Raw genomic sequence first — 25133 nt, forward strand, 5'->3', positions numbered from 1 at the left:
AACACATGTCCTAAAAACATTGTCAAAAGTGTTTTCAATTTCAAAAGCAATGAGAAAGACGGGATTAGGTCATTTGAGTCACCTATAGGAAACATTACAATCCATATGATACTAGTCTGTACTTATATTCAATAGAAGATCATTTCTCTGGGATATAATACCATAAAAATCCAAACACTGATTTTTAAAGGCTTTATAAAATAGAAATCAAGATATCATAAAAATTGAAGAATGACTTTCTATTCTGTGGGCCATGTGGTGATCATGTTGTAATATCCTATCTCTGCAGATTGTCACACACGGCACATAATTCTGGGTAATGGCCTACTACAATTAGACACATGCCAGAATGGTAAGGAAAGAGAAAGGAGGAGTTACCGAGGCTAGAATAATGGTGTGGGAATTAAAAAGTACCCTGCATTAGATGACAAGAGTACAGAAAACTTTGACTTTCCCTTGTAATATAAATCAACTAAATAACAAGCAGTAGAGCTCTCAATATAATCATTAAATTACAAGCTATTTATTTTGTCATGCTTATACTGTGGTATGCCCATTAAATGTTGCAGACCATAATTTTCTTAATCAAGGTAGATCTGTGTTGATAAAATATTTGTATAAAAGTATGCATAATTCCCAGTGGGCAAAAGGAAAATGTTTATTATAAACTGAAAAGTGCCTATACAAAGAATGATATAATTCCACATCTTCTCTGCTTAGGAGATTCCATCTCCCTACTTCCATAAGGCCTGTTCTCACCATTCAAAACACAGTGATTCTTCAATTCCTCAGCATACCTGTAATATTTAATTTACATCACTGGTGTGAAACTTGAAACAACTATTGTAAAGATATTTATATTTCCTTCTCTTCCCTATTAGTCTATCAGCTACTTGAAATCAAGGACTGTGTCTTATATGCCTTCATAATTCACAGTGCTAGGTTCACCCTGAAAATGTCACAAGATTTATAAAAGAATTCATACCACTAAAATACAGGAACAGAATCACAAGGAATTTTTCTTTTTAGTGGTATTTTTAAAGTTCTAAAATTAAGATGGTGATAATTGTTCAACTCTTTGAATTTACTAAAAACCACTTAGCTGTACACTCTAAATGGGTATATTTAAACTATGTAGGTTGTGCCAGGCGTGGTGACACAGGCCTGTAATCCCAGTACTTTGGGAGGCTGACGTGGGTGGATCACCCACGTCAGGAGTTCAAGACCAGCCTGACATACATAGTGAAACCCCATCTCTACTAAAAATACAAAATTAGGGCTGGGAGCAGTGGTTCATGCCTGTAATCCCAGCACTTTGGGAGGCCGAGGTGGGTGGATCATCTGAGGTCAGGAGTTTGAGACCAGCCTGGCCAACATAGCAAAACTCCATCTCTACTAAAAATACAAAAATTAGCCAGGCGTTGTGGCGTGTGCTTGTAATCCCAGCTACTAGGGGCGCTGAGGCAGGAGAATCGCTTGAACCTGGGAGATGGAGGTTGCAGTGAGCTGAGATCACGCCACTGCACCTCTAACCTGGGCAACATAGCAAGACTCTGTCAAACAAAAAACCACACAAAATTGGCCAGTCATGGTGGCTCATGCCTGTAATCCCAGCTACTTAGGAGGTTGAGGCAGGAGAATGGCTTGAACCCAGAAGGTGGAGGTTGCAGTGAGCCAAGATGACGCCATTGCACTCCAGGCTGGGCGACAAGAGTGAAACACCATCTCAAAATGAATAAATAAATAAATAGCATGTAGGCTGGACACAGTGGCTCAAGCTCATAATCCCAGCACTTTTGGAGGCCAAGGAAGGTAGCTCATTTGAGCTCAGGAGTTCGAGACTAACCTGGGCAAATGGTGAAACCCCATCTCTACAAAAAAAATGCAAAAAAGTTAGCTGTGTATGGTGGCACCTGCCTATAGTTCCATCTATTCAGGGAACTGAGGTGAGAGGATTGCTTGAGTTCAGGAGGTTAGGCTGCAGCAAGCTGTGTTTGTGCCACTGCACTCCAGCCTGGGTGAGAGTGAAACACCTGTCTCAATAAATAAATAAATACTACAGAAATAAAATAGACAAAATTGTGGTGACAAAGTGAGATCCTATCTCAAAAAAAAAAAAAGTATGTAAAATATATATATATATTTTTTGAGAGAGATTCTTGCTCTGTCCCCCAGGCTGGAGTGTAGTGGCATGATCTCGGCTCACTGCAACCTCTGCCTCCCAAGTTCAAACGATTCTCCTGCCTCAGCCTGCTGAGTATCTGGGATTACAGGCAGGTGCCACCATGCCAATTTTTGTATTTTTAGTAGAGACGGGATTTCACCAAGTTGGCCAGGATGGTCTCCATCTCCTGACCTCATGATCCACCTGCCTCAGCCTCCCAAGTGCTGGGATTACAGGTGTGAGTCACTACGCCTGCTTTTTTTTTTTTTTTTTTTTTTGAGACTGGCATCTTGCTATGTTGTCCACACTAGACTCAAGTTCTTGGGCTCAAAGAATACTCCTGCCTCAGCTTCCTGAATAGCTGGGACTACAGGCATGTACCACTGTGCCCAGCTAGTATGTGAAATACATCTTAATAAAACTCTAAGAAATAGAAATAAAATATAATTGGAATAAAAAGTTTCTTTAGGCCAAACGCAGTGGTTCGTACCTATAATTCCAACACTTTGGGAGGGCAAGATGGGAGGATCACTTGAGCCTCAGGAGTTTGAGACCAGTATGGGAAACATGGGGGGACCCCTATTTCTATAAAAAGTTTTTAAAAACCAGGCCGGGCGCGGTGGCTCACGCCTGTAATCCCAGCACTTTGGGAGGCCGAGGCGGGTGGATCACGAGGTCAAGAGATCAAGACCATCCTGGTCAACATGGCGAAACCCCATCTCTACTAAAAATACAAAAAATTAGCTGGGCATGGTGGCGCGTGCCTGTAATCCCAGCTATTCAGGAGGCTGAGGCAGGAGAATTGCCTGAACCCAGGAGGCGGAGGTTGCGGTGAGCCGAGATCGCGCCATTGCACTCCAGCCTGGGTAACAAGTGCGAAACTCCGACTCAAAAAAAAAAAAAAAAAAAAAAAAAAATTAAAAAACCTAGCTAGGTGTGGTTGTGTGTACCTGTGGTTCCAGCTACTTGGGAGGCTGACGTCAGGAGGATCACCTGAGTCTGGGAGGTCAAGGCTGCAGTAAGCTATGATCACCCCACTACACTCCAGCTTGAGCGTCAGAATGAGACCCTGTCTCAAAAAAATCAGTTTCTGATTATTTCTCATGAAAACAGAAAAGCCTCTATGAACCCTTTAAAAATCAGCTATTATTTTAATAACTTTTTTTTTTCATGTATTATAACAGCAACAAATGTATACTCGAAAAATCTGGATACCACAGTAAAGAATAAAAAGTTCAGTCAGGCACGGTGGCTCACACCTGTAATCCCAGCACTTTGAGAGTCTGAGGCAGGTGGATGGATCACTTGAGCCCAGGAGTTGGAGACCAGCCTGGACAACATGGCAAAACCCCATCTCTACAAAAAAATATAAAAATTAGTTAGGCATGGTGGTACGTGCCTGTCATTTCATCTACTTGAGGGGCTGAGGCGGGAGGATTGCTTGAACTCAGGAGGTTGAGGCTTCAGTGAGCCAAGATTGTGCCATTGCGCTCCAGCCTGGGTAACAAATGAGACCTGTCTCAAAAAGAAAAAAAAAAAAAAAGTTCAAGTGTGCTATAATTCCACTATCCAGGAAAAATTACTGTTAACTTCTTGGTGTACTTCCATTCAGTATTTTTTATTTTTATTTATTTTAGAGACAAGGTCTTACTTTGTCACTGAGGCTAGAGTATAGTAGCATAATCATAGCTCACTGCACCCTCCAACTCCGGGGCTCAAGTGATCCTCTTGCCTCAGCCTCCCAAATAGTTAGGACAACAGGTGTGTACCACCACAATCAGCTAGTTTTTAACAAAAAATTTGTAGAGATGGAGTCTTATCACGTTGTCTAGGTTGTTCTTGAACTCCTGGCCTCAAGCAGTCCTCCTACCTTGGCCTCCCAAAGTGCTGGGATTACAAGTGTGAGCCACTGTGCCCAGCCCAGTTTTTTAAATATACATGTAAGTGTAGAGCTTTATTTTAGTAGAATTGGCATCAGGTTTTATATGATTTGTAAAGGTAGAATTCAATTGACTAGAGACTCCAAATTAAGAGAAAAGAACTCTTCTTGCTATTCTCTCCCCCTCCCTCCTCTCTAAAAGCACTATGAAATCAAAGTGCTTACCACCTTTCCTCATCTGCCAAACTAAGCCTGGCTGCTCACATCTTCAGACTAGGCAGTGGCAGCAAATAATTCCAGATAGACCCATACCTGAATCTTTTCTGTTCTTGTATTGCTTCCTCCTCAGCCAATTTATTAGGAGCTTTGATTCTGGTATGAAAAATATACCCGGAATTTGGCATGTAATTTAGTTAAGCCAATGAAACAATGTAGAATTCCCAAGTCTGTATAATGATAAATATTCAGGAAAGAAGTGATGAAAACAAGCCTAGGATAATCACTGTGGAATAGAAAGCAACAGCTGATTCTACAGATGTTTTAGGGGCAAAAATGGACAGAATCCAAAACTCAAAAGCTAAATTAAAAGGCCAAAACGGTAATATGTACTTCAGAGTTATGCAGCATCAGATATGTGCAATCTCTGTCAAAGAAACAGAAACCTAATATCATCACAAGGGAAAACTCTCAAGGGCTAATTTTGAAGCTAACACCAGAGAAATACTAATCAGCTTCCAAAACCATGTACAGAAAATGACTTCACAGCTACTTAAGCTTAACATATGTTCTGAGTTGGCAGATAAAATCTTACACAGCATTCTACTGTGTAAAACAGACAAAGGAACTAATGCTGCAGGCCTTGGCAGATGAGGGTGGACCAGAGCCCTACTAGTCCCGGACAGGACTCCTGATACCTCAAAAATCCTAATACCTCAAAAAACAGTTTGAAAATCCCATACTAGACAGATAACCGAAGTCCTTTCAGGCTTAAACATTGTAGGAGGGGCTAACCCCACTGGTAAATACAGGACCATTATATTCAAAGGAGGTACAAATCCCAAAGGTAGATACAGGACTAGATCTAAGATTAAATTCCAAGGTACCTCAATAATAGAGCAGTTGCATTTATGTGATGTACTGTGGTGGCTGCTTTACTTATGCTATCTAGTTGGCTCCCATGGCTACTCCCAATGAATTCAATATTATCTATGATTTACAAATAGAAAAAATTAGACTCAGAGTGCATTACGTAATGTAACTTGCCCATGGTCAAAGCTGGGAAGTGAGATTTGAAGGAGATTGGGTCTAGAGCTCAAGCTATTAGCCCACTGGGTATCAGGACGCTGTAGTCCAGTGGAACTTAACTGGCAGAGCTTCTGTAGTTATAAAGCGAGAGACTCAGTAGGGTTGAGGATAAACATTGCATTGTATTGTCTGGTTTAGTACTTATAATATCACTTACTATAATGGCCTAATGCACATGGCAGATATAACTTTTACAATTTGGTGCCTGTTAACATCTATGATGTAAATAATCTATACTCTTAGAAAAAAATAATAATAATCTATACTCTTGGGGGAGGATGAAATAAAAACAACTTGAATTTTTAAAACTGTGTTCTCTCTGAAGAAAGGAAACAATCCTTGAAGTGTGGCACCAGAGGAACTTTTAAGGAACCATAAGACACATCAGCACTGCCAGGAAGATTAAAAAACAAAAACAAGGCCAGGCACAGTGGCTCCTGCCTATGATCTTTAAGAGGCCAAGCCAGGTGGATCTCTTAAGACCAGGAATCCAGACTAGCCTGGCCAACATAGTGAAACCTCATTTCTACTAAAAATACAAAAATTAACTGGGCATGGTAGGGTGTGCCTGTAATCCCAGCTGCTCAGGAGGCTGAGGCATGAGAATCACTTGAACTCAGGAGGCAGAGGTTCCAGTGAGCCGAGATTGCACCACTGCACTCCAGCCTGGCGACAGAGCAAGACTCTGTCTCAAAAAAAAAAAAAAAAAAAAAAGACAGAGGGAAACAAAAACAAAGCAGATTCTAACAATAATTATTATCAAGCAGTAGATCCCTTATTTTTTATTTTTACTAATGTATATTATTTGAATTTTCTAAACATAAACATGATTACTTTTATCTTTAAAAATATATAAAATAGACCTGTGTAAAGATTATGGGTAATTTTGGGTTTTCTTCTTTGTACTTTATCTGAATCAAAAAAACTACTAGGCCAGGCAGGATGGCTCAAGCCTGTAATCCCAGCACTTTGGCAGGTCAAGGTGGGTGAATCACGAGATCAAGAGTTCAAGACAAGCCTGGCTAACATAGTGAAACAAGGTCTCTACTAAAAATACAAAAATCAGCCAGGCATGGTGCCATGTGCTGTGTCTGTAGTCCCAGCTACTCAGGAGGCTAAGGCAGGAGAATCGCCTGAACCCAGGAGGCAGAGGTTGTAGTGAGCCGAGATTGTGCCACTGAACTCCGGCCTGGGCAAGAAAGCAAGACTCCATCTCAAAATAAAAAAACCTACTAAAAATCTTATTTAAAAAAATCTTTTGGCTGGGTGCAGTGGCTCACACCTGTAATCCTAGCACTTCGGGGGCTGAGGTGGGTGGATCACTGGAGTTCAGGAGTTCAGCCCAGGAAGTGGAGGTTACAGTGAGCTGAGATTAGTTTACTGCACTCCAGTCTGGGCGGCAGAGTAAGACTCCATCTCAAAAAAAGATAAAAAAAAACTCTTTTGCCCCTAAGATAATAATCATGGATCTAGTTAATATCTTTCTTTTAGAGGTGAAAAAAGAGACTTAGAAAAGCAAGGTTCAGGCCGGGAACAGTGGCTCACACCTGTAATCCCAGCACTTTGGGAGGCTAAGGCAGGCAGATCCCTTGAGGTCAGAAGTTCGAGATCAGCCTGGCCAACATGGTGAAGGCCCGTCTCTACCAAAAACATAAACCATTAGTGGCACGCGTCTGTGATCCCAGTTACTCAGGAGGCTGAGGCAGGAGAATCGCTTGAACCCAGGAGGCGGAGGTTTCAGTGAGCCGAGATCACACCATCGCACTCCAGTCAGGACAACAAAGCAAGACCCTCTCTCCTAAAACAAAAACAACAAAAAACCAAGTATTGGGTTCTCAACCTCAAATATGGCACTTAATTGTTTTAGAGAATGGTGAAGTCATAACTGATCAAGCAATAATAAAGAGAAATATAATGAGTCACAAATGCAAGCCACATATGTAATTACAAATTTTCTGGCTGGGCACAGTGGCTCACGCCTGTAATCCCAGCACTTTGGGAGGCTGAGGTGGGCAGATCACTTGAGGTCAAGAGTTTGAGACCAGCCTGACCAACATGGAGAAACCCCGTCTCTACTAAAAATACAAAATTAGCCGGGCGTTGTGGTGCATGCCTGTAATCCCAGCTACTCAGGAGGTTGAGGCAGGAGAAAGGCTTGAACCCAGGAGGCGGAGGTTGTGGTGAGTGGAGATCGTGCCATTGCACTCCAGCCTGGGCAACAAGAGTGAAACTCCATCTCGAAAAAAAAAAAATTTTCTGGCCAGGCAAGGTAGCTCACATCTGTAACTCTAGGACTTTGGGAAATCAAGCCAGAAGGATCTCTCGAGCCCATGAGTTTGAGACTAGCCTGGGCAATGAAGCGAGACCCCATCTCTTAAAAAAAAAAAAAATGTAGGAGATCATGGGTGTAATGAGCCAACACCACACCACTGCACTCCAGCCTGAGCGACAGAGCAAGACCCTGTCTCAAAAAATAAATAAATAAATAAAATAGGCCAGGCATGGTGGCTCACACCTGTAATCCCAGCATTTTGGAAGGCCGAGGCGGGTGAACTGCTGGAGGTCAGGAGTTTGAGACCAGCCTGGCCAACATGGCGAAACCCTGTCTCTACTAAAAATACAAAAAGTAGGAGGGTATGAGAAAATACACTCCAAAAAAAAAAAAAAAGGAGCTGGGTGTGGTGGTGCATGCCTGTAATCCCAGCTACTTGGGAGGCTGAGGCAGGAGAATCATTTGATCCCAGGAGGTGGAGGTTGCAGTGAGCTGGTATCATGCCACTGCACTCCACCCTGGGCAACAGAGCAAGATTCCATCTCAAAATACATAAATAAATAAAATAAAACACAAAAATTTTCTAGGAACCAATTGACAATGTAAAAAGAAACAGGTGAAATTAATTTTAGTAATTATTTAACACCATATGTCCAAAATATTATCATTTCAATACATTATCAATATAAAAAGTTAGTATTTTACATTCTTTTTTTCATACTATGTCTTTAAAATCCACTTACAGCACATCTCAATTTGGACTAGCCACATTTCGAGTGCTCAACAGCTACATGTGGCTAGTGGCAACTGTATTGGACATTGCAGATCTAGTCTGTAAGGAACAGGTACAAAAGGCAAAGACGAAAAAGCTACAGTCAAAAAAAAAAATGAAGCGTATTCAACTGTCTCTATTTGTCTACTGGTACCAATACCAAATGGTAATATGTCTACAGATAAAGAGTAATGGGGCTTTTTATGACATTTGCCTCAGCAGTTCTGAATTCCTAGTTATGATATATATTTTTCTGAGACAGGAGTCTTGCTCTGTTGCCGAGGCTGGGGTGCAGTGGCACGATCTTGCCTCACTGTGACCCCCACCTCCCAGGTTCAAGCAAACCTCCTGCCTCAGTCTCCCAAGTAACTGGGATTACGGGTGTGTGCCACCATGCCCAGCTAATTTTTGTATTTTTAGTAGAGACAGGGTTTTGCCATGTTGGCCAGGCTGGTCTTAAACTCCCAACCTCAGATAATCTGCCTGCCTCAGCCTCCCAAAGTGCTAGGATTACAGGTGTGAGCCACTGCGCCCAGCCTACAACTGCTTTTCTTTAAAATATTCTATTATTGCCAGGCGCGGTGGCTCACGCCTGTAATCCCAGCAGTTTGGGAGGCCGAAGCGGGTGGATCACGAGGTCAAGAGATCGAGACCATCCTGGTCAACATGGTGAAACCCCGTCTCTACTAAAAATACAAAAAAAATAATAATAATAATAATTAGCTGGGCATGGTGGCACGTGCCTGTAATCCCAGCTACTCAGGAGGCTGAGGCAGGAGAATTGCCTGAACCCAGGAGGCGGAGGTTGCAGAGAGCGAAGATCGCACCATTGCACTCCAGCCTGGGTAACAAGAGCAAAACTCCGTCTCGAAAAAAAAAAAAAAATTCTATTATTTTAAAATGTAGTTGTCAGTTACCAATAAGACAGAGAACTTACTGGACCACTTCAATACTCCAAGTCACTGATCTATATCTCCTGCATATATTTACCCTGTGTTTGCATCTTAGTAGAATTTGACTTAGCTAGATTTGACATAGAACTGTATAAAAAATATTAAAGTCCGTTCTTCTCTTCCTTTATGAGAGTAAAAGGGAGAGTATACAGTCTGAGTGGTTCCTGTTTTCAAAATAAAATTAAAGTCAGGGGAAATAGAGTCTTGCTCTATTGGCCAGGCTGGAGTGAAGTGATGCAATCAGCTCACTGTAACTTCAAACTTCCGGGCTCAAGGGATCCTCCTGGCCCAGCCTCCCTAATAGCTGGGACAACAAATGTGTGCCACCACACCTTGCTAATTTTTTAATTTTTTGTAGAGACAGGGTCTCACTTTGTTCCTCTGGCTGGTCTCAAACTTCTGGGTTCAAGCAATCCTCCCACCTCAGCCTTTCAAAGTACTGAGATTACAGGCAGAGCCACCACACCTGCCTTAAAGTCTGATTTCATTCATAAAATATGAATATAAATTGAGACCTGAAAATCTGGCTAAGAATCACATACCATCAAAGCTGATGGGCTTAGTGAACTGCAAACTATTTATATTATTGCCACTTTGTGGCATCACTTCAGCTGGTAAACAGAAATATTAGCTATTCAGCAATGTTTAGAAGCATTATTTCTATTTCTTTTTCTTTTTTTTTTTTTGAGAAAGTCTCGTTGTTGTTGCCCAGGCTGTAGAGCAAGGGTGCAATCTCAGCTCTCTGCAACCTCCGCCTCCTGGGTTCAAGTGATCCTCCTGCCTAAGCCTCCTGAGTAGCTGGGATTACAGGCACTCACCACCAAGCCTGGCTAATTTTTTTGTATTTTAGTAGTGGCAGGGTTTTACCATGTTGGCCAGGCTGGTCTTGAACTCCTGATCTCAGGTGATTCACCTGCCTTGACCTCCCAAAGTGCTGGGATTACAGGTGTGAGGCACCGTGCCCAGCCAGGAGGATCATATTTCTACAAGTGATTTCAGTGATTCCTGTTATTTTATCACTTACTATTAGGATAAATGTAAAATCTTCTTGATAACCCCTAACAGTATCACTCATTGTCATTAAGTGATCATGTTAATGCTTGAGGTAATAAATGTGACCCTGAAGTAGTGACTTTAGGAGTTAAATATAATAAAACTCTGAAGAATGCGCCTATAATCCCAGCACTTTGGAAGGCCAAGATGGGCGGATCACAAGGTCCGGAGTTCAAGACTAGCCTGACCAACATGGTGGAATCCCATCTCTTAAAAAAAACAAAACTAAACTAAAAAACTCTGAAGAATGAAAGAAAAAATTACCATAAAGGAAGACAACAAAATATTAGAGATAAGGTCAGGTGCCACTGTACTCCAGCCTGGGCAATAAGAGTGAAACTCTGTCTCAAAAAAAAAAAAAAAAATAGAGATAACTGCTGGGAAAATAAAAAGCAGCAGTAGAGCAGGAATGTATTACAATCACTGTATAAGCTCCAAGAATACCCTCCACACAAACATCCCCCCAAACACAAAACAACAATTCTTGAATAATGTAAGTTTTGAAGATACTCAAGAATGCACCTGTGACTACGACGTACTTACTACAAAACTTTTAGAAGCACTGGTGGTTTAGGCTGTTACTTAGGTAAAGGGCAGCCACTGACTGGACCCAGGGTAAACACCTGAACCATGAGAAGCCAGCCCATAGGCCACCTGCAGACCAGGACACCATCTGGTAGAAAAAGTATAAACAAATTTGTCCAAGAAGAATAATGATAATTAGCTAGTCTGGACTTCCCCTTCAGAAGCTGAAAAGGAAAATATGGAGGGAATCAGTTGGAAGGAGAAGAAATTTAAAAATATAAAAAGCAAAGCAGTGAAGGTTATTTAGAAACAGTCACGATGAAGTCCCAGAAAAAGTATCCAAAAACTGCCATGGATGGGGGCAGTCAGGAAATCACCTGGTCTCCACAACTGCCTTGTCCAGAAAACTGCCTTTGAATTCAGGACACAAGCTCCACCCGGATTTCTGTGATTATTTCCATTTCTTTAGTGTAATTTTGCATCCATCAATGAACATTGGGACCTCAGGCAGTTTGAGAAAGCTGCTAATACATACATTGTTTTTCTGAATTGGTGAGATTTTCCTAGAGAGGTAGTGAGTTACCTATTCTTGTTTTCATCCACAGAAGAGCACAGAAATGCTAAGATAGATTTTTTTTTTCCTTTTTCTTTTTTCTTTTTAAATATAAAGACGGGGTTTCACCAGGTTGATAAGGCTGGTCTTGAACTCCCAACCTCAGGTGATCCGCCCACCTTGGCCTCCAAAGTGCTTGGATTACAGGCACGAGCCACCACGCCCGGCTAGATAGATTTTTATATTAAAAAGTAGCTTTACATACCTGCATTTTTTTCTCTTGCTCATTTTCTCCAATCATTCCAGTACCTGTTACACTTTCACTTCCATCAATGGACACCTAAAGGAATAAAATAAAGCTTTAAAAAGTTTTACATTTTAGCCAGGCGTGGTAGCTCATGCCTGTAATCCCAGCACTTTGGGAGGCTGAGGCAGGAGGATCATGATATCAGAAGATTGAGACCATCCTGGCCAACATAGTGAAACCCCATCTCTACAATTAGCTGGACATAGTGGTGTGTGCCTGTAGTACCAGCTACTTGGGAGGCTGAGGGAAGAGAACTGCTTGAACCAAGGAGGTACAGGCTGCAGTGAGTCCAGACTGTGTCTCTGCACTCCAGCCTGGCAACAGAGCAAGGCTCCATCTCAAAAAAAAAAAAAAAAAAAAAAAAAAAAAAGTTTTACGTTTGATAATGGCTTAGGCTGGGAAAGTACATGGTTCAGGGAGAAGCTTGCAAAAAGAATAAAAGGAAAGAAAGTACATGGGGTTTCATTATCATTTATTTTTGTGTATATTTGAAAATTTCCATAATAGGCTTGGCATAGTGACTCACATGAGTAATCCTAGCACTTTGGGAGGCTCAGGCAGGAGGATAATTTGAGCTCAGGAGTTCAAGACTAGCCTGGGCAAAAAAGCGAGACCTGTCTCATTTTGTTTGTAAAGAAAATAATAAAAGTGAAATAAAAAACCTTTTAAGTTATATGAGAGATACATGTTGAATGCAGGGGAAAAAAATTAACCCTTTTGATATAAAACTTAATTGAGACTTTCCTTTACTTTTCCTATAGTTTCCACTTTTTTTATATATATATAAAGATGGAGTTTCACCATCATGGCCAGGCTGGTCTTGAACTCCTGACTTCAGTTGATCCACCCACCTCAGCCTCCCAAAGTGCTACGATTACAGGTGTGAGCCACCACGCCCGGCCTATAGTTCCCACTTTTTAACTCATAAGCAGTTCCATTTATACTTGATTACTTCTTTTATAGCCCTTCATCCTTGTGTATCTTTTGGTGAATTACCTGCCACTCATTTCTCTTCCCTAAGCCTTTACCTCAACCCATTCCCTTATTATTTTTTCCAATATTTCTTTCTATACTTCACTTATTTTAAGATAAATGATGATCTCTTTGGATACTGATTTTGACTTTGAATTGCTAGTTTTTTGTTTTTTTTTTTAATTTTTGAAATTGAGACAGGGATCTGTGCTCAAACAATCCTCCCAAAGTGCTAGGATTAAAGGCATGAGCCACTGTGCCATGCCTGACTAAAACTGACCAGCTTGTTTTTTGATGAGGTGTACTTTTTTGTTTTCTTTTCTTTTCATGAAAAATAAAGAAGCTATACCTGGGACATTCTTGACACTGTGAAATGCTATACCTTTGCTGCATACTGTTCCAAAGCACTGATGGTGTCGGGGTCAATTGTAGCATCCCCAGTGTGCAGACCTGCTACTGTCCCATCTGCCTGAATTGCCAAGATGGTGTCAGACTGTGGGACTTGCACTGCATGGTGGATATAAGCTGTGGTGCCATCTTCCAGCTGAACCGCCTGTAATGCACTCTGGTCATAACTATCTGAGAGAGTGGAAGAGAATGGCATTAAATTAAAGGTAAAATCTGACATTTACATATTTAATGGAAGAGAGAAACGAGCTTTCACTGAGTGGTTACTCTGAGTAACCACTGGACCATGTATGTGTTATTTCACTAAATCCTCTCAACAATTCTGCAAGGCAGGTATATTTACCACCCTCATTGTATAAGTGGGAACTCAGGTCTGGAGAAGTAACATCACTTTCCTTTGGCATCAGAAAATTTAAAAAACACTAAAAGGCTGGTGCAGTGGCTCAAGCCTGTAATCCCAGCACTTTGGGAGGCTGAGGCAAGTGGATCACTTGAGCACAAGAGTTTGAAACCAGGCTGGGCAACATGATAAGACCCTATCCCTACTTTAAAAACTTTAGAAAATATAATTTAAAACAAAACAAAAACACTAACAATTAACAGTCAAAATCAGTATGTAGAGAAATCAGGATTTGAACTCATGTCAGTTTGACCCCACAGTTCCTCTATGGCGTTTTTTTTCCTTCTAAATATCCACACCAAGATATATCTGTGTCTATACTGGTATCAATATAAAATTGTGATTTTATATCGATATATAGATATGTAGTGAAATAATAAATCTAGCCAGTTACAATGAACCTGTGACTCTTACTGATAAAGAAAAAAGTACAGACTTTATTTTTTTCAACTGTAAACAAATTTATTCACAAATTTATAAATTATTATATATAAAATATATATTATATATAAAATAAATTATATATTATAAATATATTATATATTGTATGTAAAATAAAAAATATATAAATATATATAAATTATATATTATATATAACATATATGTATATACATGTATATGTACATATATGCATATATAATTTATATATATATACATATATATATATTTTTTGAGACAGAGTTTCACTCTTGTTGCCCAGGCTAGAGTGCAATGGCATAATAGCTCACTGTAACCTCTGTCTCCCAGGTTCAAGTGATTCTCCTGCCTCAGCCTCAAAAGTAGCTGGGATTACAGGCATGTGCCACCACATCCGGCTAATTTTTGTATTTTTAGTAGAGATAGGTTTTCTCCATGTTGGTCAGGCTGGTCTTGAACTCCTGACCTCAGGTGATCTGCCTGCCTCAGCCTCCCATAGTGCTGGGATTACACCACGCCTGGCCTTTTTTATTTTATTTTATTTTATTTATTTATTTATTTTTGAGACGGAGTTTCGCTCTTGTTACTCAGGCTGGAGTGCAATGGCGCGATCTCAGCTCACCGCAACCTCTGCCTCCTGGGTTCAGGCAATTCTCCTGCCTCAGCCTCCTGAGCAGCTGGGATTACAGACACGTGCCACCATGCCCAGCTAATTTTCTGCATTTTGAGTAGAGATGGGGTTTCACCATTTTGACCAGGATGGTCTCGATCTCTTGACCTCATGATCCACCCGCCTCCGCCTCCCAAAGTGCTAAGATTACAGGCATGAGCCACCGTGCCCGGCTGGCCTTTTTTATTTTTCAGACAGAGTCTCACTCTGTTGCCCAGGCTTGAGTGCAGTGGCATGATCTCAGCTACAATGCAACCTCCACCTCCTGGGTTCAAGCAATTCTCCTGCCTCAGCCTCCCGAGTAGCCAGGATTACAGGCATGCACCACCATACCCAGCTAATTTTTGTATTTTTTTTTTTTTTTTTGAGACGGAGTTTCGCTCTTGTTACTGAGGCTGGAGTGCAATGGCGCGATCTCGGCTCACCGCAACCCCCGCCTCCTGGGTTCAGGCAATTCTCCTGCCTCTGTCTCCTGAGTAGCTGGGATTACAGGCACGCGCCACCATGCCCAGCTAATTTTTTGTATTTTTAGTAGAGACGGGGTTTCACCATGTTGACCAGGATGGTCTTGATCTCTTGACCTCGTGATCCACCCGCCTCGGCCTCTCAAAGTGCTGGGATTACAGGCGTGAGCCACCACACCCGGCCCTTAATTTTTGTATTTTTACGTAGAGAGGGGTTTTCGTCATGATGGCCAGGCTGGTCTCAAACCCTTGACCCTCAGGTGATCTGCCTGCGTCAGCCTCCCAAAGTGCTAGAATTGCAGGCATGAGCCACGGTGCCTGGCCTAAAAATTGTATTTAAGAGGAAGAAATAGGTTAGGCACAGTAGCTCATGCCTGTGACCCCAGTGCTTTGGGAGGCCGGAGCAGGAGGATTGCTTGAGGCCAGGAGTGCAAGACAAGCCTGGACAACAAGAGCCTATATTTAACAAAAAAAATTAATCAGAAATTTAAAAATTAAAAAATCAGCTGGCTGTGGTGACACACACATGTAGTCCTAGGTGCTCAGGAGGCTGAGGCAGGAGGGTCTCTTGAGCCCAGGAATTCAAGGCTGCAGTGAGCTATGATTGTGCCACTGCACTGTAGTCTGACTGAGTGAGATCCTATCTCTAAAATACAGTAATAAGTAAAATATGAAGTTAACCATTTCAATGTTACCTTGTGATTTTATTTCTTAGTCTTTTTAAAAAGTAGCAAGGCGGCTGGGCGCGGTGGCTCACGTCTGTAATCCCAGCACTTTGGGAGGCCGAGGCGGGTGGATCACGAGGTCAAGAGATCAAGACCATCCTGGTCAACATGGTGAAACCCCGTCTCTACTAAAAATACAAAAAATTAGCTGGGCATGGTGGCGCGTGCCTGTAATCCCAGCTACTCAAGAGGCTGAGGCAGGAGAATTGCCTGAACCCAGGAGGTGGAGGTTGCGGTGAGCCGAGATCGCGCCATCGCACTCCAGCCTCGGTAACAAGAGCGAAACTCCGTCTCAAAAAAAAAAAAAAAAAAAAAAAAAAGTAGTAAGGCTGTTTTTAAAATATGAAATTAAGGCTGGGTGTGGTAGCTAATGCCTATAATCCCAGCACTTTGGGAGGCTGGCTTGAGGCCAGGAGTTAAAGATTACACTGGCAACACAGTGCGACCCTGTCTCTACAAAAAATGAAAAAATTAGCTGGGAATGGCAGTGTGCACCTGTAGTCCCAGCTATTCAGGAGGCTGAGGTGGGAAGATCCCTAAGCCCAAAAGTTTGAGGCTGCAGTGAGCTGTGATTGTGCCACAGCACCCCAGCCTGGCAACAGAGTGAGATTCTGTCTCTTAAAACAAAAGCCAACCAAAAAAACAAAAAGTGGCTTCTACTTTAAGTCTTCCAGGGACCAGTCATTTGGTTTGCTGTTACAACTTGTCACTGGACAGCTCAAATTGTAGGAAAGTTTTTCCTTAAATCATGCTTGAGGGTCAGGCACGGTGGCTCATGCCTGTAATCCCAGCATTTTGGGAGGCCGAGGTGGGTGGATCACGAGGTCAGGAGTTCAAGACCAGACTGGCCAAGATGGTGAAACTGCATCTCTTCTAAAAATACAAAAAATTAGCCGGGCATGTGGCACGCGCCTGTAATCCCAGCTACTCGGGTGGCTGAGGCAGAGAACTGTTTAAATCCGGGAGGCAGAGGTTGCAGAGAGCCGAGATAGTGCCACTGAATTCCAGCCTGGGCAACAGAGCAAGACTCTGTCTCAAAAAAAATAAAAAAAAAGCTTAAATCTGCCATGCTTAAATCTGTACTTCAATGAACAAATACAATTCTTTCCCATGACAACACTTCAGTAGCTAAACGCAGGTCTTCTTCCCCCCGCGAGTTCCACTTCTCCCTTATTTTATTCATACTTTCAAAGTTATTTTACCTTTGGAGGTATGGTGAATAAATGCTGTGGTACCATCTTCTAACTGCACTGCTTGACCATCCTCTAGACGCAAACTGTCCCCTGCTCAAGAACAAGGCTTACATTTAGATCTCATGTTTTCTAGCACATTCCAATTAACTCACTTAGCAACAAGAGTCAGTAAACCATTAACACATTATAACAATCTATACTTGCTTCATGAGTCTTTGAACATTTAAGTAAATTCAGCAAAGCATCTCTGAGTCAGTGCTGAAAGGTAAAAAGACATTAAAATATTGGTTTTAGGAATATATACCAGTGTTAAAGAGAGTTTAAAGAAGGTGAAAAATAAAGAAAATCAGAGACATGTAAGATTCAGCTCAAATAATAGAAGCATTCACTTAGGACTGTTACTCATTTATCTACACAATGCAGTCCATCCAATAACTTCTTTTCTATTATCTTTAAGAGAAAGTCTTGGTTAAGATCCACTTTGTGGCATCTATAATCTCCCTTTACAGAAGGAGGACTTGAGATCAAGACCAAGTTTAGGTAGTAAGAGGGAGCTGCAGGCAGCATATACTAAATGCTGAGAATCAGAAGGGTTTCCTGTGCTGTTGTCTTAAAATACTTACTACTTTTAGGTATGGGTACATGTTGAACATAGGCAGCAGAACCATCTTCCAACTGAATGACCTGGCCATCTATGAGTTTTCCATCTAGAAAAAAAGATTCAAGACAATAAATTAGCACAAACAAAAAATTTAAACTTTATACAATTGCAAAATGATATCAACTATAAAAACATACACAACTTAAGCTTGTGTTCATCTTGATTCTTCCCTCAAATGTTCTGAGGCAATTCAATTAACACATCCAGTGATCCTACAGAAAGCAAAAAATCCTCCCTCAGCCATCCTTCCTCCCCTGCAATTTTCAATCAGATGAGGTCAAGAGAAAGAGTGGCTCATCACAGCAGGCTACATGAGTTGGACTGCTATATACCTTTCAGAGTCACTTAGGATCAGTGACCCTGACAAGGGGGGAGCTGAAGCTGGGAAGACAGACAGATACCTCAGTGTACGTGAGGTCAGTTGTCATTCTCATCCCTGAGGGCTATAAGACCCTTGTTTATGTATACATGTGCTCAGTAGGTTTCCATAAAAACAAAGAGTTTGAGGACTGGGCTGTTTCCTGGAACAAAGCAAACACTAACCAGAGACAATGGGATATAAGCAAAACCAAATGTCCTTTTTTTTTTTAGATGGAGTTTCACTCTTGTTGCCCAGGCTGGAGTGCAACTGCACGATGTTGGCTCACCGCAACCTCTGCCTCCCAGGTTCAAGCGATTCCCCTGTCTCAGCCTCCCAAGTAGCTGGGATTACAGGCACGCACCACTATGCCCGGCTAATTTTGTATTTTCAGTAGAGATGGGGTTTCTCCATGTCAGTCAGGCTGGTCTCAAACTCCCGACCTCAGGTGATCTGCCCACCTCGGCCTCCCAAAGTGTTGGGATTACAAGTGTGAGCCACTACGCCCAGCCCCAAATGACTTTACTCTTATACATATTTGGTAAAAATATGAAATAATAACCTGAAGTAAAAAAGCAAGAAAGATCTTACTAGAAAATAGGTCTGAGACACTCCCTGCTCTCTTCTCTCCCACTAATTTTGATACCCCAGGGTTATCTTCCAAATATCCCAAAGGACGACCCCAAATTGTTAAAAAAAAAAAAAAAAAAAAGTGAGTTAAACTAAAATGACTTCAAATTATCATATGCAATACAGCATCTTTAGGAGAGATAGGAAAGGCGGTATAGCTTCTAGGTGCTCCAACTCAGAGGTTATAAATCACTGGTATTAACCAATCAGCCATATGGGAGGCACATACCTTTAGAATTGTGTTGTATGTAAGCAGTAGAACCATCTGCAAGTGTTACTGCTTGCAAGCTTACACCTTCCATATTTTCTAAGTTGTCACCATCTATTAGAAAAAAATCAGTATTTTCTTTAGACAGCTAGCATATGGACATGATGATTAATTTTAAAAAAAATAAGGATCAGGCAAAAGGTAGATTGCTTAACTTAGACTCAAAATGAGATATTTAGCATTTACCAAAAAAATAGGCTGGGAACAATGGGTCATGCCTGTAATCCCAGCACTTAGGGAGGCTGAGGTAGGTGTATGGCTTGAGCCCAGGAGTTCAAGACCAACCTGGGCAACATGGTGAAACCCCATCTCGACTAAAAATAAAATAATTAGCTGAGCACAGTGGTGCATGCTAATGCATGTAGTCTCAGCTACTCAGAAGGCTGAGGTGAGAGGATCTCTTAAGCCCAGGACGGTGAGGCTGTAGTAAGCCATGATAGCCGTGATCATATTACTGCATTCCAGCCTGGGTGACAAAGAGAGACCTTGCCTCGAGAAAAAAAAAAAAAAAAGAAAGAAAGAAAAATAAAAATTCCCCGCCCTACTGTACCCACACCAAGGTAAAAATACTCACAGAAAGGCCTAAATTTATATTGTTTTCTGCTATATCAGGAACTAGGAAGTTATAAATTTTCATTTTCCCTTAAGATAAATGATATTTCCAAACCCATCCCTTCAAACACAGTTGCTCACCTGCCACAGTAACTGCCTCTGTCAAGCACAGGGTAACATGCTGAGCCTCCATCCCTCCTCCAGGAAACTCTGTCATTCCCTGAGAATCTCGATTTATTTGGGCTAACAACATCTTCTACCTTGAAGAAAAATAAAGACACTTGAGAATAGAGAATGATACATATGAAATAAAAGTTACAAAGAATATTTATGAACCACAAAAAACTGCTGAGGATGTAATGGTGTTGGAAATAAGATGAAATTTCACTCAATATGTAGGGTAAGAACATTTACCCACGGCCGGGCGCAATGGCTCATGCCTGTAATCCCAGCACTTTGGGAAGCCGAGGTGGGTGGATCACTTGAGGTCAGGAGTTCGAAACCAGCCTGTCCAACATGGCAAAACCCCATCTTTACTTAAAATACAAAATTAGCCGGGCATGGTGGTACATGCCTGTAATCCCAGCTACTCGGGAGGCTGAGGCAGGAGAATCACTTGAACCTGGGAGGTGAAGGTTGTAGTGAGCCAAGATCGTGCCACTGCACTCCAGCCTGGGCAACAAGAGCAAAACTCCATCTCAGAAAAAAAAAAAAAAAGAATATTAGCCCAAAGTCCAAGGCATGCTTCTCATAATTCAACAATTCAAACAGATGGGCACAATTCATCAGTGTGCTTGGCAACTTAGCAGCTTTCTTAGAAGCAACTTAGAAGTTTCATATGATCTCTAAAATTCTCATAATTAAGAGTCCTTCGGGTTTGGCATTGTTGAGGATTTCCACTTACAACGTGTCAGCATATTTTGTTGACTTAATCTTCAGAAATCTATCCTGAATCTGGCTCTCTCACAACCTTCACCATCACTTCTCTGATCCAAGCCATAACCAGTCTCTCATCTGCATTAATGTAACAGCATCCTAACTTACTTCCCCGCTTTTTCATTAGCCTCCCTACACTCTCCTTTTGACACAACAGTCAGTGTCCTTTGAAGGGAAAAGTTAGCTCATGTACCTCTTCTGCTCAAACCTTCTGATGATTTCTCAACAGAGTAAAATCCCCAAGTCCTTACACTGACCAATGAGGCCAATGATTTTGCCCCTCATTTCCTACTACTCAGCATCTCATTCATTCCACTTCAGCCACACTGGCATCCCTGCTTTTCCTCAAACATACTGGGTGTTCTGCTGCCATAGGTTCTGTTCATTTGAGGTTCCTTCTGTCTGAAACATTTTCCCCAGAATCTTCATTGTTCATTCCCTCACCTCTTCAAGTCTTTGCTCAAATGGAATGAGAGCTTCCCTGTCCACCCCATTTCAAACTGCATTTCCCAACTGCTCAATCACGGTAAACTCCATCTTTCTTTTCCTATCTATATTTCTGCACAGTACTTATAATTTGACAAATATGTATTTACTTATTTAGTTATCTATTTCTCCTTCCACAAGAATGGACAGAGATTTTTATGTTTGCTCACTACTGACTGACTCTAGTGCCTAAAAAGTGCTTGACCCATAGTAGAAGCACAACAGGTATTGAATAAATGGATAAATGGTCAATTCTTCTATCAATCACCAACACAACCTCCTTCTTCCCTTCTACCTCCAGGACTCCTTACCTCTGTGGACCTTGGCTTATCTCAAACAGTAGTTGGGATAATTTAGCTGCCTTGGGCCAGGGAACTGAACCAGAAGATGTCTTGAGGACTTTTCCAGGTCCAAAGATCTGACTTTAGCATCAATATTTAAAATAACAATATGCAGACTGTAGTAATAATTTTTAATTCTTTTTACCTTTAGGACTGCTTGAAGAACTTTGTCTTCCAAATATTATAAACTGTACCCTCATTAGACCAAAGGTAGGAACTATCGTTCAGATTCACAAAAAGGTATCAGTGCTATGATAAAAGTAAGTTAAGGGTGGGCGCAGTGACTCACACCTGGATTCCTAGCACTTTGAGAGGCCAAGGAAGGTGGATCACCTAAGGTCAGGAGTTCTAGACCAGCCTGGCCAACATGGTAAAACCCTGTCTCTACTAAAAATACAAAAAAAATTAGCTAGATGTGGTGACACTCACCTTTAAAAAAAAAAAGGTCGAGGGGTGACCTTTTGTCTATAACTGCTCACAGAACAAGCTGAAACTTCAACATTTCCTTACCAACTCCAAGGGCTAACAGAGAAGCCTCGAAGTAACACTAGTAGCCTACTGTTAAGACCCCTGGAGAGTATAAAATTAGCACAGGCTAATTTTCAGTCACAAAAAGACAAATACTGCATGATTCCACTTTTTTTTTTATTGACAGAGTCTCACTGTCACTCAGGCTACAGTGCAACGGCATGATCTCAGCTCACTGCAACCACCACCTCCCAGGTTCAAGTGATTCTCATGCCTCAGCCTCCCCAGTAGCTGGGATTACAGGTATGTGCCACCACACCTGGCTCATTTTGTATTTTTAGTAGAGGCAGGTTTCACCATGTTGGCCAGGCTGGTCTCAAACTCCTGACCTCAAGTGATCCGCCCATCTTAGCCTCGCAAAGTGCTGCGATTGCAGGCATGATCCACTACACTCAGTCATGATTCAACTTTTATGAGGTATCTAAAGTAGTCAAACTCTTAGAAATAAAGGAGAGTGGTGGTTGCCAGAGGTCAGGGGAAAACAGGTAATTGTTAAATAGGTACAGAGTTTCAGTCATGCAAAACAAAAAGTTCAAGAGAACTGTTGCACAACAACGTATATATAGTTAGCACTACTGTATACTTTAAAATGGTTAAAACAGTAAATCTTATGTTTTTATCACAATTAAAAAAACAAATGGGGTGCAGCTCATGCCTGTAATCCCAGAACTTTGGGAGGCCAAGGTGGGCGGATCACAAGTTCAGGAGTTCAAGACCAGCCTGACCAACACGGTGAAACCCAGTCTCTATACAAATACAAAAAAACTAGCTGAGCGTGGTGGCACGAGCCTGTAATCCCAGCTACTCAGGAGGCTGAGGCAGGAGAATTACTTGAACCTGGGAGGCAGAGGTTGCAGTGAGCCAAGATTGCACCACTGCACTCCAGCCTGGGTGACAGAGCAAGATCCCGTCTCAAAAAAAAAAAAAAAAAAAAATTCTGAACACATGACAAAATGTAGATTTGTTAAAGCTGAGTTGCTACATGAGTGTTCATTCAATTACTTATATTTCCCTGTATGTGTGATAGATTTCATTATTTATCTATTTGACACGGAGTCTTACTCTGTCACCTAGGCTGGAGTGCAGTGGCATGATCTTGGCTCACTGCAACCTCTGCCTCCCAGGTTCAAACGATTCTCCTGCCTCAGCCTCCTGAGAAGCTGGGATTACAGGCATCCACCAACACACCCGATTAATTTTCTTTTTCTTTCTTTCTTTCTTTTTTTTTTTTTTTTTTTTTTTTTAGTAGAGACAGGGTTTCACCATGTTGGCCAGATGGGTCTCAAACTTCTGACCTCAAGAGATTGGCCTACCTCAGCCTTGCAAGGTGCTGGGACTACAGGCATGAGCCACCGCGCCCGGACCAGATTTCATAATTTAAAAAGTGAAAAATACCCAAAAAAGAACATCTGAAAATTGACAGCTAAAAGTAGTAACAAAATACTATAGAATTCATCTCTTTGTCCCTTAAAAGACAAAAAAAAAAAAGTGTTTCTTCATGGTTTAAAGAAACCATTTCTGGTATACTCCATAGCTTCTAAGTTTTTTTTTTTATGTGAAGCCCTTAGACATTTCAAGTTTGGTCTAACTTGTTAGCATAAATTACCACAAAAAAGTATTATGACAACATAAATCCCATGATCCAGGTATAAAAGCAAGAAATGCAACTACAAATAATCATTACTGTGATAAGTAACGATACAAAAAAAAAAATCTAGATTAAAAAATCTTAGCTATCAGCCAGGCATGGTGGCTCAACACCTGTAATCCTAGCACTCTGGGAGGCCAAGGCAGAAGTACTGCTTGAGGCCAGGAGTTCAAGACAAGCTTGGGCAACATAACAAGACCCAGATTACCAAAACAAAACAAAACAAAACAAAACAAAAAAAGAAATTTAGCAGGGTATGGTGGTATATACCTGTTCTCCCAGCTACTTTGGAGACTGAGGCAGGAGGATCACTTGAGCCCACAAGTTGGAGGCTGCAGTGTCATGCCACTGCATTCTAGCATGGGTGATAGAGCAAGATCCTATCTCTTAAAAAAAAAAAGAGAAAAACCTGGCCAGGAGCAGTGGCTCACACCTGTAATCCCAGCACTTTGGGAGGCTCAGGTGGGTAGATCACAAGGTCAAGAGATTGAGACCATCCTGGTTAACACGATAAAACACTGTCTCTACTAAAAATACAAAAAATTAGCTGGGTGTGGTGGCGGGCACCTGTAGTCCCAGCTAGGCAGGAGAATCGCTTCTACCCGGGAGGTGAAGGTTGCAGTGAGTTGAGATTGCGCCACTGCACTCCAGCCCGGGCAACAAGAGCAAGACTTCATCTTAAAAGGAAAAAAAAACAAAACTTAATGCCTTTTTGCACAGAGACACATGAATCAGGTCTTCAGAAACTGCCAGGGTCAGATTCTAACCTCAGGTTGGTTTCACCTAAATATTTAACAGAGAAGCCATATCTTTCTATTACCTTCTCTCTATTCTAAATTTTCCTTTTTTTTTTTTTTTTTGAGATGGAGTTTCACTCGTTACCCAGGCTGGAGTGCAATGGTGCGATCTCGGCTCACCGCAACCTCCACCTCCTGGGTTCAGGCAATTCTCCTAACTCGGCCTCCTGAGTAGCTAGGATTACAGGCATGCATCACCATGCCCAGCTAATTTTTTGTATTTTTAGTAGAGATGGGGTTTCACCATGTTGACCAGGATGGTCTTGATCTCTTGACCTCATGATCTACCTGCCTCGGCCTCCCAAAGTGCTGGGATTACAGGCATGAGCCACCGTGCCCGGCCCCTAAATTTTCCTTACACATTTACTGTGTACTATAAATAGCTCTTCATTTTAGCTGGGTCACTCACACTGCTTTGACTAGTTTTGGCACAAAATCATCTTTCAAAACTTCTGTTTTATATGTACATAAAACAGAGTGAGACTCGACTCTAAAATATATGTTATCTATATATATTTATAAATATATTTTATTATATATTATAAAACTATTAACTGAACTATTGATGCAAAAATATATTTATAAATATATAACAAAATATATTTATAAATATATAACAAAATATATTTATAAATATATTTTATATTTTGTTTTATATTATAAACATGTTATATGTATGTGTATATATGTATATATGTGTATATGTGTGTGTGTGTGTATATATGTATATATACTTTTTTTTTTTGAGAGAGATTCTTGCTCTTGTGGCCCAGGCTGGAGTGTAATGGCGTGATCTAGGCTCACTGCAACCTCTGCCTCCTGCATTCAAGCGATTCTCCTGCCTCAGTTCCCCCAGTAACTGGGATTACAGGTGCCTTGCCACCATGCCCGGCTAA

General features: G+C 41.4%; 1 protein-coding gene across 8 annotated transcripts in view; it reads right to left on the reverse strand.

Moving 5' to 3' along the window:
- ZNF143 (zinc finger protein 143) overlaps positions 1 to 25133 on the reverse strand; it is a 73804-nt gene that overhangs the window by 38727 nt on the left and 9944 nt on the right. For 4 of the 8 annotated variants that reach the window (XM_012456686.2, XM_064365185.1, XM_064365186.1 and 1 more), the window contains 6 exons: positions 19643 to 19761; positions 18911 to 19003; positions 17656 to 17739; positions 17042 to 17125; positions 13138 to 13334; positions 11742 to 11816 (listed from right to left, as the gene is read on the reverse strand). In XM_012456686.2, coding sequence (XP_012312109.1) covers positions 11742 to 11816; positions 13138 to 13334; positions 17042 to 17125; positions 17656 to 17739; positions 18911 to 19003; positions 19643 to 19754 — 645 coding nt within the window. In that variant the 5' untranslated portion in view covers positions 19755 to 19761. The remainder of the gene's footprint in view (positions 1 to 11741; positions 11817 to 13137; positions 13335 to 17041; positions 17126 to 17655; positions 17740 to 18910; positions 19004 to 19642; positions 19762 to 25133) is intronic. The other 4 variants (XM_012456687.2, XM_064365187.1, XM_012456688.2 and 1 more) reach the window with 2 other exon arrangements.

The sequence above is a fragment of the Aotus nancymaae genome, unplaced genomic scaffold, assembly GCF_030222135.1.
Source record: "Aotus nancymaae isolate 86718 unplaced genomic scaffold, 86718_ANA_hifiasm-v0.15.2.pri h1tg000059l, whole genome shotgun sequence".
NCBI classification, from domain to species: domain Eukaryota; kingdom Metazoa; phylum Chordata; class Mammalia; order Primates; family Aotidae; genus Aotus; species Aotus nancymaae.